We start from the raw sequence: 15,327 nt of genomic DNA on the forward strand, positions 1-15,327 counted from the left end.
CCACAGTTTAACTGTATACAATGTACTGGGAATGTTTTGGCCACAGTTTAACTGTATACAATGTACTGGGAATGTTTTGACCACAGTTTAACTGTATACAATGTACTGGGAATGTTTTGGCCACAGTTAAACTATCGCCCTTTCCACTCTCCATCATTACAGTTAACATTAGAAAACAACATTATAAACCTAGTAAACAAATGTGAAGGGCAAAATTAACACTATGTAAATATAGGTAAATACAGGTAAATATAGGTAAATACAGGTAAATACAGGTAAATATAGGTAAATATAGGTAAATACAGGTAAATTAGGTAAATATTGGTAAATATAGGTAAATATAGGTAAATATAGGTAAATACAGGTAAATACAGGTAAATTAGGTAAATATTGGTAAATACAGGTAAATATAGGTAAATACAGGAAAATATAGGTAAATACAGGTAAATATAGGTAAATACAGGTAAACATAGGTAAAGATGACCATGACAATGTCGTGCTGGGTTTAACCGATTTAATCAAGAATATGTTGACTCGTTTCAACACATGTGTCCAAACTAGTCAACGTATTCTTGATTAAAGCCGTTCAGCCCAGCCCGACGTTGTCATGGTCATCGTTACCTATTGATAACGCTACTACTACGGCCAGACTTGTGTATTCCTTGTGGAATCCATCTGCTGGGTAACACAGAACTCCACTGAACTATTGCACGGACGTTGGATCTCCCACTCCCCGTACTGGGTAAATAGGAACTTTACCGACGTAGGGTAAACATTTAGACTGCACAAGAGTTTTACAGTTAACATGAAAAAACATTGAAGGTTCTCTACATGTCATCTCGCAGATAATACAACTTAACCAGTCTAGAAATCTGTTATGGATTCCTGCGAACTTTTGATCTCTGAGATACAAGGAAAAAGGAATTGCATGACAGTTTAATGTTATCAGCCGAACGCTTGGTCGGTTTTTTGTTTGGCTAACTGTGAGCCTCTGATTTTATCAAGACATTTTCCAAGCATACAGAGAAGATATGTATATTGAAAGCAGAAACCTTGGATTTTTAAGATGATATTTCTTCAAAGTTTAAATATTAGATAGTATGATGCTAAATGTCCAATTAAAATATATCAATGGTCTGTTTAAGTTTAAGATTAATGTTTTTTAATAACTTAATTGTAGGTCAGAATGCATGTTCTATCAAAGCAATAACAATACAAACAGAAGTTGATTCCATTGTACATCACATGGCCTTATTGTAGGTACATTATTAGTGTAGGTACATCACATGGCCTTATTGTACATCACATGGCCTTATTGTACATCACATGGCCTTATCGTAGGGACATTACTAGTGTAGGTACATCACATGGCCTTATTGTAGGGACATTACTAGTGTAGGTACATCACATGGCCTTATAGTAGGGACATCACTAGTGTAGGTACATCACATGGCCTTATCGTAGGGACATTACTAGTGTAGGTACATCACATGGCCTTATTGTAGGGACATAACTAGTGTAGGTACATCACATGGCCTTATTGTAGGGACATTACTAGTGTAGGTACATCACATGGCCTTACTGTAGGGACATTTCTAGTGTACCTTTCAATCCCTTTAATTTGTGCATTGTGTACTATGTGAAAGATTTCAATAATAATAATCAGCAGTAAATTATTTGAGTTTGATGTGATCAGTATTAATAATTTCATTTTTATTTGATCAGTGGTAAGGAGATAAGCTAATGATATAATGACATCAGCTGTGATAAAGCTGTGATGATGCTAGTGAGATACGTACCGCTAAGATCTTCTCAAATGTCCTCAGGCACTGCAACGCCAACTGAAAACGATCAGCAAACAATTCAGGTATGAGTTACTGATTCCCAGTTAACATATAAACAGGGATGTGATTGAGATTTGACAAAAGGAGGAAATGAAAGTGAAAAGGGAGGAACACACCTAACCCCCAAAGAAATTGAATTTTTTAACACTTCAGATCAATCACGAACTTTTCAAATCATAGTAAAAGGGTAGATCATCTAAAAAGAGCAGGAATCACATCCCTGATCTAAAGTGAGCTTATTCTCTAATATCTGTTGTTCTAATGGACTAATCAGCACCCTTGACTATATCCTCTTACTGTACGGGAGTTTCTGTAGGGGAAACAACTCTATTGTGATCAAGGATCATTCCAAACCAACATAATTAATGTCAACTTACTTGTTTACAAAGAAAGTTTGTGAAATGAAAATAAGTACATCAACCTTGTTTAAATGTATTGGGAAAATTTGTAACGTGCCCATCATTTTATCTTTAGAGAGACACTTCTTTTGTATGGTAATGACCAAGTTATTTTTTAAGAATAAAAAATCTTCTATAATATTATTTAGAATGTCATCAATACCGTACTCTTTGGAGTGACACATGCCATACAGCAAAGCTCACCTCTCTGGTTGGGACAACTACCAATGCGTAAGGGCCATCATTCCGTTGGACTTTTGGGGTCAAAGCTTGTAGTGCCTGAACTATCGGGACAGCGAAAGCTAGAGTCTTCCCTAGGAACATGAGATACAAACTGAAGTATGACAATGATAAGGTAGGACAGCTTAATAAATTGGGTAAATTTGAAGTAATTCTTGTGTATATGATATGGGAATTATTTTCAAACTGAGCAAAAAACAATCAAATTATTTTCTGACATAAATTTTCGATACCAAGATATTTCCCTGGTAAACAAGAAAGAAATGATCAGTCATATTTGTTGCATCCAAATTATTCAAACATGACTTCACTAAATCTAGCAATATTATATGCATATTGGAAATAATTTAAAATTGCTGAAAAAATTACTTCACTATTCAATATCACTTTTCAGTATGGTTAAATACTCAAATGGAAGTGTGGACTCAGTATGAATTGTCAAGGTCATCTGAGTTATGAAACTTACTTGCAGTATTTTCACATCAGGTATAATATTTACCTATTTATGACATTAGTTGGTAATGAGTTACCCATTCAGTAAGTTGACCTTTACCTACCTGAACCTGTCTGTGACTTGACCAGTGTGTCAGCACCAATCATTATGTGAGGAATGGACTTCTGCTGGACACTGGTCATCTGTGTGATCTCCATCTTATTCTCTAGGGTGCTGACCTACATACAATGAACATGGTATAGTTATTAGTTAGACATCATCTTTATAATTGAGAGGGACATCTTGTACATGTAAATCCAGACAGATATGCTGTTTGAATTCACTGCTGATGGTACAGTTAGCTCTGACCTGCCCCCAAATGACATGTTTGTTCATTTAAGGAATGAAATATATTTGTTCAACAGTGAGGTCATCACAACATTGGCTTTCTGGACATATTCCATGAATCAATGGGTCCAAGCGTACAGAAATATTTGTTAATCAGCTTACCAGGTGAGGATGGATTCCAAGGTCTTTGAATGTTTTAGAGGAGAATAGAACTTCCTTGATCTGGTCCATGGACACACTGTAACAAAAACATAGATCTAAAAAGTACTTGTTAAGATAATACAGGGAGGTGAATAGATACAGCAATGACCATTGCTTCAATGGAGGGGTTTGATCATAGACCTGTACATGTTACTACTGAACACTATGACAGAACCAAAAAATATTTTTTCTAAACCTCATAGTTATCTGATAAATATATTTCTTTTACTAATGTTTGACATTTTATTTTGACAAAAATGTGTAATCTTTGTTAAAATGTGTTATTGTGTTATCTTTGTTAAAATGTGTTGTCTTTGTTAAAATGTGTTATCTTTCAAGTAAAAAATGTCCAATAACCAGTACCTGAAAGTTTTCTGACAAAGATTCTGAGATTTACAAACACATGGTTTCAATAAACTGTCTAAATCTTTCAAACCTGTAGCAGTGGAAATCATCATCATCAAAATATGAATGATAATGAATGGAGACATGACAACTAAATGAACTTTTAAGCATTTTTGGTTAAAAATATGTCATCAGAGTTATAGGCATTTTTCGTATATTTCAGTCCTAGAGATAGAACATCTTTTCATGAAACAATTTTGATCAATTTTCTTTTTTTAACAAATTGACGGATTGTTTGGACACATGCTTTTATTCACAGAAATAAAATTTAAACAGTTATACATACCAACATATAATGAATGATCATTATCTTGAGCTTAAATGCCCATACCTGTTTGTTGTGTAACAGCTACGGAATATGAAGGGAAAATACTGCCTTACTGGCAAGCTAGCCTTTCCAGTGATGCAGTATAACCCAGGGACCCGCTCATTAGTTCAGCAACGTCGAGCGTGGTCAGTAGTTGGATGAGTGACCGCCCGCAAGTTAGTTGTGCATTGTTCAGTTTTCTGTACCCTACCCTGTATCAACTCTCAACCAATATCAGACCATGTCCTCCCAGCCCCTCAGGCTGATACGGTGGTCTCATATTGATAATGGTCATATAATAACCTCAAAATATTTGTAGCCGGGTGTAACAAACAGGTACGTCACCTGTTTGTCCCAACGCGTGCAATTGTGCATGTAACGAAGGTAGCACGGACTTCTGTCCCATGTCACCTGGGTACTGTCACGTGGTTGGGGCTATGCCCCGGCTACAGGTGACCAACATAGGCATTCCGACGGCACCCCTGCACGAGAGCAGACGTACCATAAATATATCACAGCTAGTAAGCTTCCTGGTGTGCCTGGTCAGCATTCATCATCATGTTATCTGTTCACATATATCTTATGAATATGTTGTGAGTATGATAGGTGAGAGGAATGAATAGGTACGAGTCCGGAATGAGAGTGTGGGGTGAGTGACTGTGTATAATGTAGTGTAATTACATGTTGTAGGCTTCCCTTCACCTGGAATAAACCTATATTTAAGAGAAGCATTGGAGTTGTAGTTCTTTTACCTCGTCCAATTGTCTACAATGGCGCCCAACGTGGGCTCGGGAGATTTGACAAATTTACTCAGTGATACTTTCACAAGAATTGCTATGACCCCTGGAAAACTCAAACGAGTTCTTTCCTGGAGGGCGAGTATGTAACCCTGGTAAAATACTAGCCGCTTCCTGCCGACTCGGTAGGGAGAATTTCTCCTTAGCTCATTCGGTAGAGCGTAAGACTTGTAAGTTATTTTACCTTTCCACATGTGGTATGTGTGGTTAGATGTAATCAGACGTGTATATTACTATTTTACCTTTCCACGTGTGGTATGTTTGGGTTAGATGTTATCAGATGTGTATATTACTATTTTACCTTTCCACGTGTGGTATGTGTGGTTAGATGTTATCAGACGTGTATATTACTATTTTACCTTTCCACGTGTGGTATGTGTGGGTTAGATGTGTATATTACTATTTTACCTTTCCATGTGTGGTACGTGTGGTTAGATGTAAACAGACGTGTATATTACTATTTTACCTTTCCACGTGTGGTATGTGTGGTTAGATGTAATCAGACCTGTATATTACTATTTTACCTTTCCACGTGTGGTATGTGTGGGTTGAAGCTAAAAAGTGAGGAGATGATGGGACCGATCTTCTGTTTCTTGTTAGCAGGATCAGCATCTGCTGCAGTTTGTGATGCTTTACGCTTGTTACTTTCATGTTGTCCTGTGTCAATGGCTTTTTCTTCCCGACTTTCTCCCTCCTTTTCTTCATGTTGTTTATTCACATTCAAATTCAATCCGTCATGTGTTTGATTTGTCGAGTGTCTATTTAGAAAGTGACTTTTTTCTGTTTTTCTTGGTCTAATCTTTTTTCGCTGAAAAAAACAACAACACAAGACTTTTGGTTAAATAAACTGATAAATGGAACATGAGAAACGAGTATAACAATTTTAACGACACCCTTCGAGTGATGAGCACAGGTACTGGCCTCGTCTGCTAGTATACCTATAGCATTATTATATTGACAGGCGAAGCCGTTATCTGTTGTACATGTCATAGTGGAATGAAAAGGCCCACAACATGCAATTTTATCAGATTATCAAGATTTTGTTAGCTTGCTCTTGAACTCCTATGCAGATATTATATCCTCGTGTCATCGGTTTCCGCGCACTAAAAAAACTGTTGAAATTACAGATGACTGTCATAGACATGTACACAATCAAATGATGGAAAGAAAAAACAAGCAAAATAAAACATTATTTTAAAAAAATCAGAACAAACAATTTATAACAAATTTCTCCCGTCGGAAGCAGCCGTCATATGTTTCCTATTTTGTGTTCAAAGAAAGATAACTTGAATACATTAAAAAGGAACTCCCCACAGTGAACCGCACAAACAAAAGCTTCGTTTGGCATTGAAAAAATTATCACTGATCGTCAAATTAATTAATATCAAAACATTTTTTTTTAAATTTCACATTGTTTTATAGATTTTTCAACGTGTCAACTTGACAAATCATGTCATTTTATAATGATTTTTTTGTGCAGTCTTATATCGGTTTTGGTTGATGGCAAGTTATTTCTCTTTTTATTCTGTTTAAAATTGGTAAAAAATTGGAAGTTCATCGCAAAGAGTCTTTATCGATATAAGAAAGTCTCCTCAGAAGTGGAAAAAATGGCGAAGAGATGTGGCTTCATTTGCATACAACATTTTCGTAGGTTTGTCAGACTACAAAAAAGACTGGGTCATGAATGAAATATTTCCCTGATTTTTCAAGTATGGGTTAATTTTGAGCAAGATAAAATGTGCATTAAGAAAAACTGCATATTTATGCGTGTTTTTCAGACCAGCTGTTCTCCACAAATTCATTTAATTAATTATAAGCCTATGTACATAGTTTTAATCACAATTTAAAATTCATGCACTCCAAATTCACTCATTTTAATTATTTTTGTATTATTGTAAATATATAGGCCACGCTGCGCAAAACAGTAAATAATCTTCAGATCATTGAAGGGCTACTGATAACCTAAAGAAGAAGAACTTCCAGTAATTTTTGTGTCAGTTTACTGACGATGGCCGAACGTCTAAATTATCCCTGTGTAGTGTCCATCAGTTCACGAAGTAACGAGATATAGGTTGATTAAATGGCTGCGCGGAAACATATAACGCGCGGAAACCTATGACTAGACGATATCTCATGTCTGATGGGCCGATGTACAGAGTCAGATGGGGACGTATATCGGCGGTCTTATGTTCATCAGGCCACCATCCCATCCATAGGTAAGCAAACATTACTGTCTTACCCGTATAATTGTTCTTGGTTCTCGATAAGTTTCCGATTCTTTTAAATATACGTTTAACTGCAGTTCTCCGTCTGTCATTTTAATGATGGTCTAATAACAAACCCACGTGTGTCATAACCCAAATAACGTTATCAGTAACTCTGCATCATGTGTGTTAATTTTTGCGTAAGTTTAAGTGCGTGAACTACAAATGTTCCCGGACCGGAAATGATCTTTTGTGTCAGAGGGTAGAAACGATGTCAACTTCCTTTATTGAAAAGACAGCAGTGTGTCAAAATTTAATCATTTATTTTCAATATGAACAGTTAGTAGTGCATCAAAACTGTTCAAATAACAAAGGAATGACTTCTTGAAAACGCTGATAAACATGTCGAAGACAGGAACATTACAAGAGCGACCTAAACCTCCTTCATTTGAACATATGAAACAGGATGTTGAAAATGCTTCGGAGAATGACGTCGTTTTTTTGGCTGGGAATAGTGAGTAATTTATATATGTTTATAACGTTTTCCTGGATATGACATTATCGATGACTTCATTATGTTCAAGTGAAATTACAGCGATGCACCATTAAAATCGGCAACACTTAAAAGCGTTTTCAAGTGACAACAAACGTCGCCTGACGAAATTTAATCTTCAAAAATACCCAATAAATTAAGCGACATCAGATGATATGTTTGTTCATATGATTATAAAACACATGTATACAAAATTTCAATTTGATATTTGAACAAGAGGCCTAATGTGCCGGCATCGCTCACCTGGTATACATTTTACACTTGTAACCTTAAAAGTGATCTAAAATAAAGCTACAGGCAAAATAGAAGTATTTATGATTAAAAGTCATTCAAAAGAACCTGTTAAAAGATTTAAAAACATTTCCCCCCCAGTGACCTTGAAAGTCGAACAAAGTCATTATGTAGGATGCAACTTGCAAAATAGCATTACCCTATCCTTTTGTTTATTGAAATTAGGTCATTTAAATGTTTATACATATATGACTAAATGTGACCTCGAAAGTGGGTCAAGGTCATTCAAATGAAAAAGCTTAATAGCCCTTCATCCAAGCATGCTACTGACTAAATACCAACATTCTGGGCCTCATTGTTATTCAGAATATTAAGTTGTTTAAAGATTAAAAAAAAAAAATTGACCCCTATGACCTTTGAAAATTTTAAGTCAAGGTTATTCACTTTAACAAACCTGGTAGCCCTTAATTCCAGCATGCTACTGACCAGATATCAACATCATAGGCCTGATGGTTTTTCAGAAGAAATTGTTTAAAGGTTTTAACATATTTGAGTGACCCCTGTGACTATGAATATAATTCAAGGTCATTCATTTGAACAAAGTTGGTAGCCCTTCATCCTAGCATGCTGCAGGCCAAATATCAACATCCTGGGCCTTTTGGTTTTTAAGAAGAGTTGTTTTAAGATTTTGAACATATTGGATTCTTGTGACCTTGAAAATAATTTGAGGTCATTCATTTGAACAAACTTAGTAGGCCTTCATCCTAACTGGCCAAATAACAACATCCTAGGCTTTTGATTATTCAGAAGAAGTTGTTTAAAGTTATTTTTAGACAATTGACCCCTGTGACCTTGAATATGAGTGAAAGTCATTCATTCGAACAAACTTGGTAGCTCTTTATCTCAGCATGTTACTGGCCAAAAATCATCACCCTGAGCATTTTAGTTATTCAGAAGAAGTTGTTGAAAGATTTTAACATATTTGACCCCTGTGACCTTGAATATAAGTCAAGGTCATTCAATTGAACAAATTGGTAGCCCTTCATCCCAGCATGTCCCTGGCCAAATATCATCACCCTGGGCCTTCACGTTATTCAGAAGAAGTTGTTGAAAGATTTGACATATTTGACCCCTGTGACCTTGAAAATAGGAAAAGGTCACTCATTTGAAAAACCTTGGTAGCCCTTCATCCCCGCATGCTACTGGCCAAATATCATCACCCTTAGCCTCTTGGTTATTCAGGAGAAGTNCTCATTTGAAAATCCTTGGTAGCCCTTCATCCCCGCATGCTACTGGCCAAATATCATCACCCTTGGCCTCTTGGTTATTCAGGAGAAGTTGTTTAAACTACTATTAATTAATAGTCGCTGGGTACGTTAACTTTTATGTTCTGAAAGTCTAACAAGGTCAATATTAATAGTACTTGCGTACTGTGCCCCTCTGTGATAACGTAGCTTCTGACAACAAGATTTTTTTTAACTATATTGCGTGCCGGGGCAGAGGAGGCCAGGTATGAATATTAGTACTAGTGTGCATTGACCTGTTACAGTTAACAAAGCATTACCAGACAAAACCTTTAACAAGAGGCACAGAGGGCCTGTATCGCTCACCTGTTTCTTTTGTTACATGAAACTGACATATAGGTAATTTAACACCAAATTTGGTAACTAGAACACAAGACATTTTAACATCTCTAAACGGTTCTGAAGATATTGTTGTTTGAAACTTAAAATTTTAATTTTAAAGCTTTTAACACACATTGACCTTTGACTCCTGACTTGCACTTAAAATTGATCTTTGACCTCATTACTGTTATAAAGAACACAATTCACACAGCTGGTTTACATAACATACCCAAGTATCATGACTAGTCCAAAGGTCAAGGTCATTTTAATACGTAAACTTTATAGCACTTCATCCCAGGTACCTACTGGCCAAATATCATGACCCNGTAGGTCAAGGTTATTTTAATACGTAAACTTTATAGCACTTCATCCCAGGTACCTACTGGCCAAATATCATGACCCTGTGCCTTATGGAACTTGAGAAGAAGATTGTTAAAGATTTTAACCCATGTTGACATTTGACTCCCGACTAGTACTTAAAGTTGACCTTTGACCTCATTTCTGTAATTTAGAAGAAAAAAAATGCACTGCTGGTCTACATAACATACCCAAGTATCATGACTCTAATTCAAATGTTTCTTAGGATATTGCTGTTTGAAATTTTTAACATATTTAAACCCTGTTACCTTGAAAGTAGGTCAAGATTATTTTAATGAGGAAAATTAATAGCACTCCATCCCAGATACCTACTGGCCAAATATCATGACCCTAGGTCCTACAGTTCTTCAGAAGAAGCCGTTCAAAAGAAAAAGTTAACGGACGCCGCAGTACGGCTCGAAGGGCCATGTGAGCTAAAAGCACTGTTTAAAGTAAGTGACATCAAAAGACATGAACAGAACATGACATCTGGTTGTATATTTGGAATATGCCACCTGCATATGGTCTCCAATGTTTAAAAAAGATCAAATTGACATTGAAAATGTCCAACACAGGGCAACAAGACGCCTACCATTCTTAAAAGGGCAATCCTACAGTGAAAGACTTTGTACACTGGGCCTCCCCAGTTTAGAATATAGAAGATTGAGAGGAGATGTTGTACAAATCTATAAAATCACCAATGACATTGACATTTTGGACCAGGACAAAATTATTAAAATGGCTACATTGGTTACAACAACAGGAAATTCCTAAAAGCTTTTCAAGAGAAGGATGAGGCTCAACATAACCAAGAACCTGTACAGTAGTAGGGTCGTGAACGTGTGGAACTCTCTCCCAAATACAGTTGTAGAAGCCCCCTCCCTAAATAGTTTTAAATCACGGCTAAACAATCACTGGCATCATCATCACCAAAAATTTGTACCTACATGTTACTCACAACCGGACATAATTATAGAGCAGTATCAAGAGCATCCCAAGAAGCTGGATCAGCTTACATGGACGTCGACACTACCTGAAAACATATACCTTGAACAAATATCCTTGTTTATGTGATCTATGTATATATATGTATACCAAACTTATCAAGCATTACAATTATCTGACCTTTTGCCTTTGACCTTAGGTTACAGACTTGAGAGTTATGTGCAACATGCATCCTAATTAGTCATGATAGATCATCATCATTGATTGAGGACAGAAATTTATGAAGATCTACTGATATTTATTTGCACAAATGTACATCATCACTAACATGTAGTAGTGTTGTATTTTGATTTGTTTTAGAGTTGGGGTTAGGGTTAGGGTTAGGGTTGCATGGGCAAAAAAACAAGGGTAGGAAGGTCGATATTTTGTTTTTTTGTCTATTTTTGTGTATCGTGTGGTCATGTGATTATGACCCTACTATTGGAGCTGGAAGCCATTTTGAAAGGCAAGGAACCTTCTAAAATTCGAAAATCTGCGATTTTTTTCTTCTTTTTTTCGTCAAAAAGTTTTGGGCCGGGGTAAAAAGCTAGGGTCGGTCGGGAACCCTAATTAAACAGACATATATTTTGTTTTGGCCTCATGACTATGACAAAATGGTTATGATGTTTCTACTAAGGAGGCACTAGCATGAAGATAAAATAATTCATTTTTATACAGCTAATACTAGAACATTAAATGTCAATGATTGAATCTGTGCATAATTTAAATCATCCATTTATTAGCTAAATAGATTTTTTTGTCTTTTCAGATGCTTTGAGTCAGAGTAATATTGCAATGATTGAGTCTTTTATGGAGTTATCACCCTTGGACCAAAAAGCCTCTAATGAAAAAATGTCTGGAGGTGCAGATCGGACAGGTGTTACTGAGGGGGTGGAAAAATCTTACCAAGATACACTAGAGCTGCTAAGACTCAATAAGATGCTGGCTCGTGCTCCACAGGAGTTAGAGGACAAGTACAACAGTTTACAACAGTTGGGAGAGGATATCACTGCGTCCATATCTAAACTTCAGAAATCTACAGAGGCCATCAAACAGTGACATCTATAATAACAAAAATATACATAGAGGCCATCAAACAGTGACATCTATAATAACAAAAATATACATAGAGGCCATCACACAGTGACATGACATCTATAATAACAAAAATCTACAGAGGCCATCAAACAGTGACATGACATCTATAATAACAAAAATCTACAGAGGCCATCAAACAGTGACATCTATAATAACAAAAATATACATAGAGGCCATCAAACAGTGACATGACATCTATAATAACAAAAATCTACACAGGCTATCAAACAGTGACATGTTTTAACTTTATTATCCTACAAAGGCCATATATTCCTTAATGTCACACCATATTTATAATAAATTTTCTTGTTGTTAATCGGAGTTTTGAACCTATTTTGTGGACTGGGATGTACTTCAGGTGTTCCAAAATAAAACAAGACTAACTGCTCACAATAAAATGTTTATTAATGCTGAATTCAAATTAATACAGTCATTAAGCACACTCGCATACTGCATACACATGCTTAAATATTGGGAAATTATTTTGACCAAAGTCACATATAATATCGACTATGGCCGTCACCTTGTCAGCCCTCCAAACTGACCTTTGTGGCATAGTGTTACATGTTCATTATAACCACTTGTATCTTCATACTAGATAAACAAAGGTTACTTGAACATAAATAGTAACCTTGACTTTCATTCTATGATAACAATGTACAGATGTACATGTAAGTACAGCCTCCTTTATCACCTTTTGTTACCGGTATGTAAAAGCCAAGGAATACGAGGAGAACACACTGTCTTGGTGGCAAGCTAGCTTTCCCAGTGATGCACTTCAAATCCTGGTACTCGCTCAATAACAGTTTTCAAACTTAATGGTAGACCGATAAACAATCACTGTGAAAAAGATTAGAGTAGCAGTGGTCCTGAGAACCACTGTTCTACCTTATTGTTACCAAATTTCTAAATTTCATTACATTGATAAATAACTTTGTAAATAACATGTTCTACGTCAAGTTCTAATCTATGAACATTTTAGTAGGTGTGCAAGATATCTACGGTCCCATTGTCTATACCTTAGGATCTCAAACCTTGTAAGAGCCTGCAAAAAGATACAATTTGATGCACCTTAGGATCTTTCTGTTCATGAAGATAATTTGATTCTTGCATATCTGGGCCTGAAGAAGATTGGTGAAATTTTTGCCAGTTTGACCTTTTTGACTCGGACCCTTGGCAGCTTAATTTTCATACTATCAAACTGCAATCACATGGTAAAAATTCAAGCCTGGTTTGAAATATTTCCCGCTGAAAATAACACAGTAACATACCCCTCCCCAATGGGGAATGAGTGACCCTGGGGTAAAGAAATTCAGACTCTTGATAAAGAACCTTGGTACCTTTCTATCCATGAAGAAAACTCTACAAATTATCAAGAAGAAGATAGTTGAAATTGTAGCCAATTGGACTCCTTTTGGCCACTTTAGGTGAGAAGCATATGATTTGGTTCATCTTTGACTGCTTGAAGCTGCTTTAGTGGTTTTGGAGAAGAATGCCAAAATTGGAATTGTTCACGAACGCATGACGACAGAAAAAAGACAATCACAATAGGTAAACTGAGACTTTGTCTCGGGTGACCTCAAAATAATTTGGAAGTTGACATATCAACAATTTATTGCACAATGGAAACCTTTGTTAATATCTTACAAAATGATAAAGATACATAGACCAGTCATGTTTTACCTAGTTATTGGTGTACATACAGAATGATAAAGATACATAGACCAGTCATGTTTTACCTAGTTATTGACATACAGAATGAATCCTCAAAGAATGAGACATTACATACCAACATGTTAGCTAGTTTCTATATCATGTAAAACCAAACTTGGGAACCCTTGAGCTTCAGTATTAGAGTATTACCCCAGGTGTGGTTAACTGACTGGAAGTCACTCACACATTTACAGACTTCCATCTATCAGTAGTAAGATTATATCAAAATGCATGCAGTCCTTGTTATACAAATCACAGGTCTCTGACATCTAGTTATACACTCTGAAATGGAAGATTGAAACCATGTTACAAGTTATTACTTTTTCTAAATACCACATGTAGGATCATGATTTCAGTGATTCATAAAAAAACCAAAGTATAGTAAAGATGTGTCTAGTAATGCTAATGCGTCTACTGTAGATTGTTGTGTCTACTGTAAATTGGTGTGTCAACTGTAGATTGGTGTGTCTACTGTAGATTGGTGTGTCTACTGTAGATTGGTGTCTACTGTGGATTGGTATGGGTCTACTGTAGATTGTTGTGTCTACTGTAGATTGGTGTGTCTACCGTAGATTGGGGTGTCAACTGTAGATTGGTGTGTCAACTGTAGATTGGTACGTCTTAAGTAGATTGGTATGTCAACTGTAGAGTGGTATGTCTACAGTAGATTGGTATGTCTACTGTAGATTGGTGTGTCAACTGTAGATTTGTGTGTCTTCCGTAGATTGGTGTGACACCCGTAGATTGGTGTGTCTTCAGTAGATTGGTATGTCTACCGTAGGTTGGTGTATCTACCGTAGGTTGGTGTGTCTACTGTAGGTTGGTGTGTCTACCGTAGATTGGTGTGTCAACCGTAGATTGGGGTGTCAACTGTAGATTGATGTTGCAACTGTAGATTGGTGTGTCAACTGTAGATTGGTATGTCTACTGTAGATTGGTGTGTCAACTGTAGATTGATGTTGCAACTGTAGATTGGTGTGTCTACTGTAGATTGGTATGTCTACTGTAGATTGTTGTGTCTACTGTAAATTGATGTGTCTACTATAGATTGGTGTGTCTACTGTAGATTGGTATGTCTACTGTAGATTGTTGTGTCTACTGTAAATTGATGTGTCTACTATAGATTGGTGTGTCTACTGTAGATTGGTATGTCTACTGTAGATTAGTGTGTCTACCGTAGATTGGTGTGTCTACTGTAGATTGGTGTGTCAACTGTAGATTGGTGTGTCTACTGTAGATTGGGATGTCTACTGTAGATTGGTGTGTCAACTGTAGATTGGTGTGTCTACTGTAGATTGGTATGTCTACTGTAGATTGGTGTGTCTACTGTAGATTGGTGTGTCAACTGTAGATTGATGTTGCAACTGTAGATTGGTGTGTCAACTGTAGATTGGTGTGTCTACTGTAGATTAGTGTGTCTACTGTAGATTGGTGTGTCTACTGAGATTGGTATGTCTACCGTAGATTGGTATGTCTACCGTTGATTGGTATGTCTACCGTAGATTGGTGTGTCTACTGTAGATTGGTGTGTCTACCCTAGATTGGTGTGTCAACTGTAGATTGGTGTGTCAACTGTAGATTGGTGTGTC

General features: G+C 36.5%; 2 protein-coding genes across 3 annotated transcripts in view; one reads left to right on the forward strand and one right to left on the reverse strand.

The window, feature by feature from the left end:
- LOC110449462 (probable ATP-dependent RNA helicase DDX31) overlaps window positions 1-7,336 on the reverse strand; it is a 20,609-nt gene extending 13,273 nt beyond the window's left edge. Inside the window, exons 1-6 of the mRNA XM_021496338.1 lie at window positions 7,213-7,336; window positions 5,498-5,781; window positions 3,426-3,501; window positions 3,040-3,154; window positions 2,447-2,556; window positions 1,800-1,841 (exon numbers count right to left, since the gene is read on the reverse strand). Of these exons, the coding sequence (XP_021352013.1) occupies window positions 1,800-1,841; window positions 2,447-2,556; window positions 3,040-3,154; window positions 3,426-3,501; window positions 5,498-5,781; window positions 7,213-7,290 (705 nt within the window). The 5' untranslated portion in view covers window positions 7,291-7,336. The remainder of the gene's footprint in view (window positions 1-1,799; window positions 1,842-2,446; window positions 2,557-3,039; window positions 3,155-3,425; window positions 3,502-5,497; window positions 5,782-7,212) is intronic.
- Window positions 7,337-7,423: 87 nt separating this feature from the next.
- LOC110449463 lies at window positions 7,424-13,366 on the forward strand. Of its 2 annotated transcripts, XM_021496340.1 has the most exons (3): window positions 7,424-7,691; window positions 11,697-11,971; window positions 12,154-13,366. In XM_021496340.1, the coding sequence occupies exons 1-3, from the start codon at window positions 7,580-7,582 to the stop codon at window positions 12,166-12,168; spliced, it is 402 nt and encodes a 133-aa protein (XP_021352015.1). In that variant the 5' UTR covers window positions 7,424-7,579; the 3' UTR covers window positions 12,169-13,366. The 2 variants fall into 2 exon arrangements, with proteins under 2 accessions (XP_021352015.1, XP_021352014.1); XM_021496339.1 differs by having other exon boundaries at window positions 11,697-12,341.
- The last annotated feature ends 1,961 nt before the right edge of the window (window positions 13,367-15,327 follow it).

Source organism: Mizuhopecten yessoensis, unplaced genomic scaffold, assembly GCF_002113885.1.
Source record: "Mizuhopecten yessoensis strain PY_sf001 unplaced genomic scaffold, ASM211388v2 scaffold4623, whole genome shotgun sequence".
NCBI lineage: Eukaryota > Metazoa > Mollusca > Bivalvia > Pectinida > Pectinidae > Mizuhopecten > Mizuhopecten yessoensis.

Coding starts and splice junctions, on each gene's coding strand:
- LOC110449463 (XM_021496340.1), top strand. CDS start 7,580: ATGTCGAAGACAGGAACATTACAAGAGCGACCTAAACCTCCTTCATTT. Junction 7,692..11,696: donor CGTTTTTTTGGCTGGGAATA/GTGAGTAATTTA, acceptor TTGTCTTTTCAG/ATGCTTTGAGTCAGAGTAAT.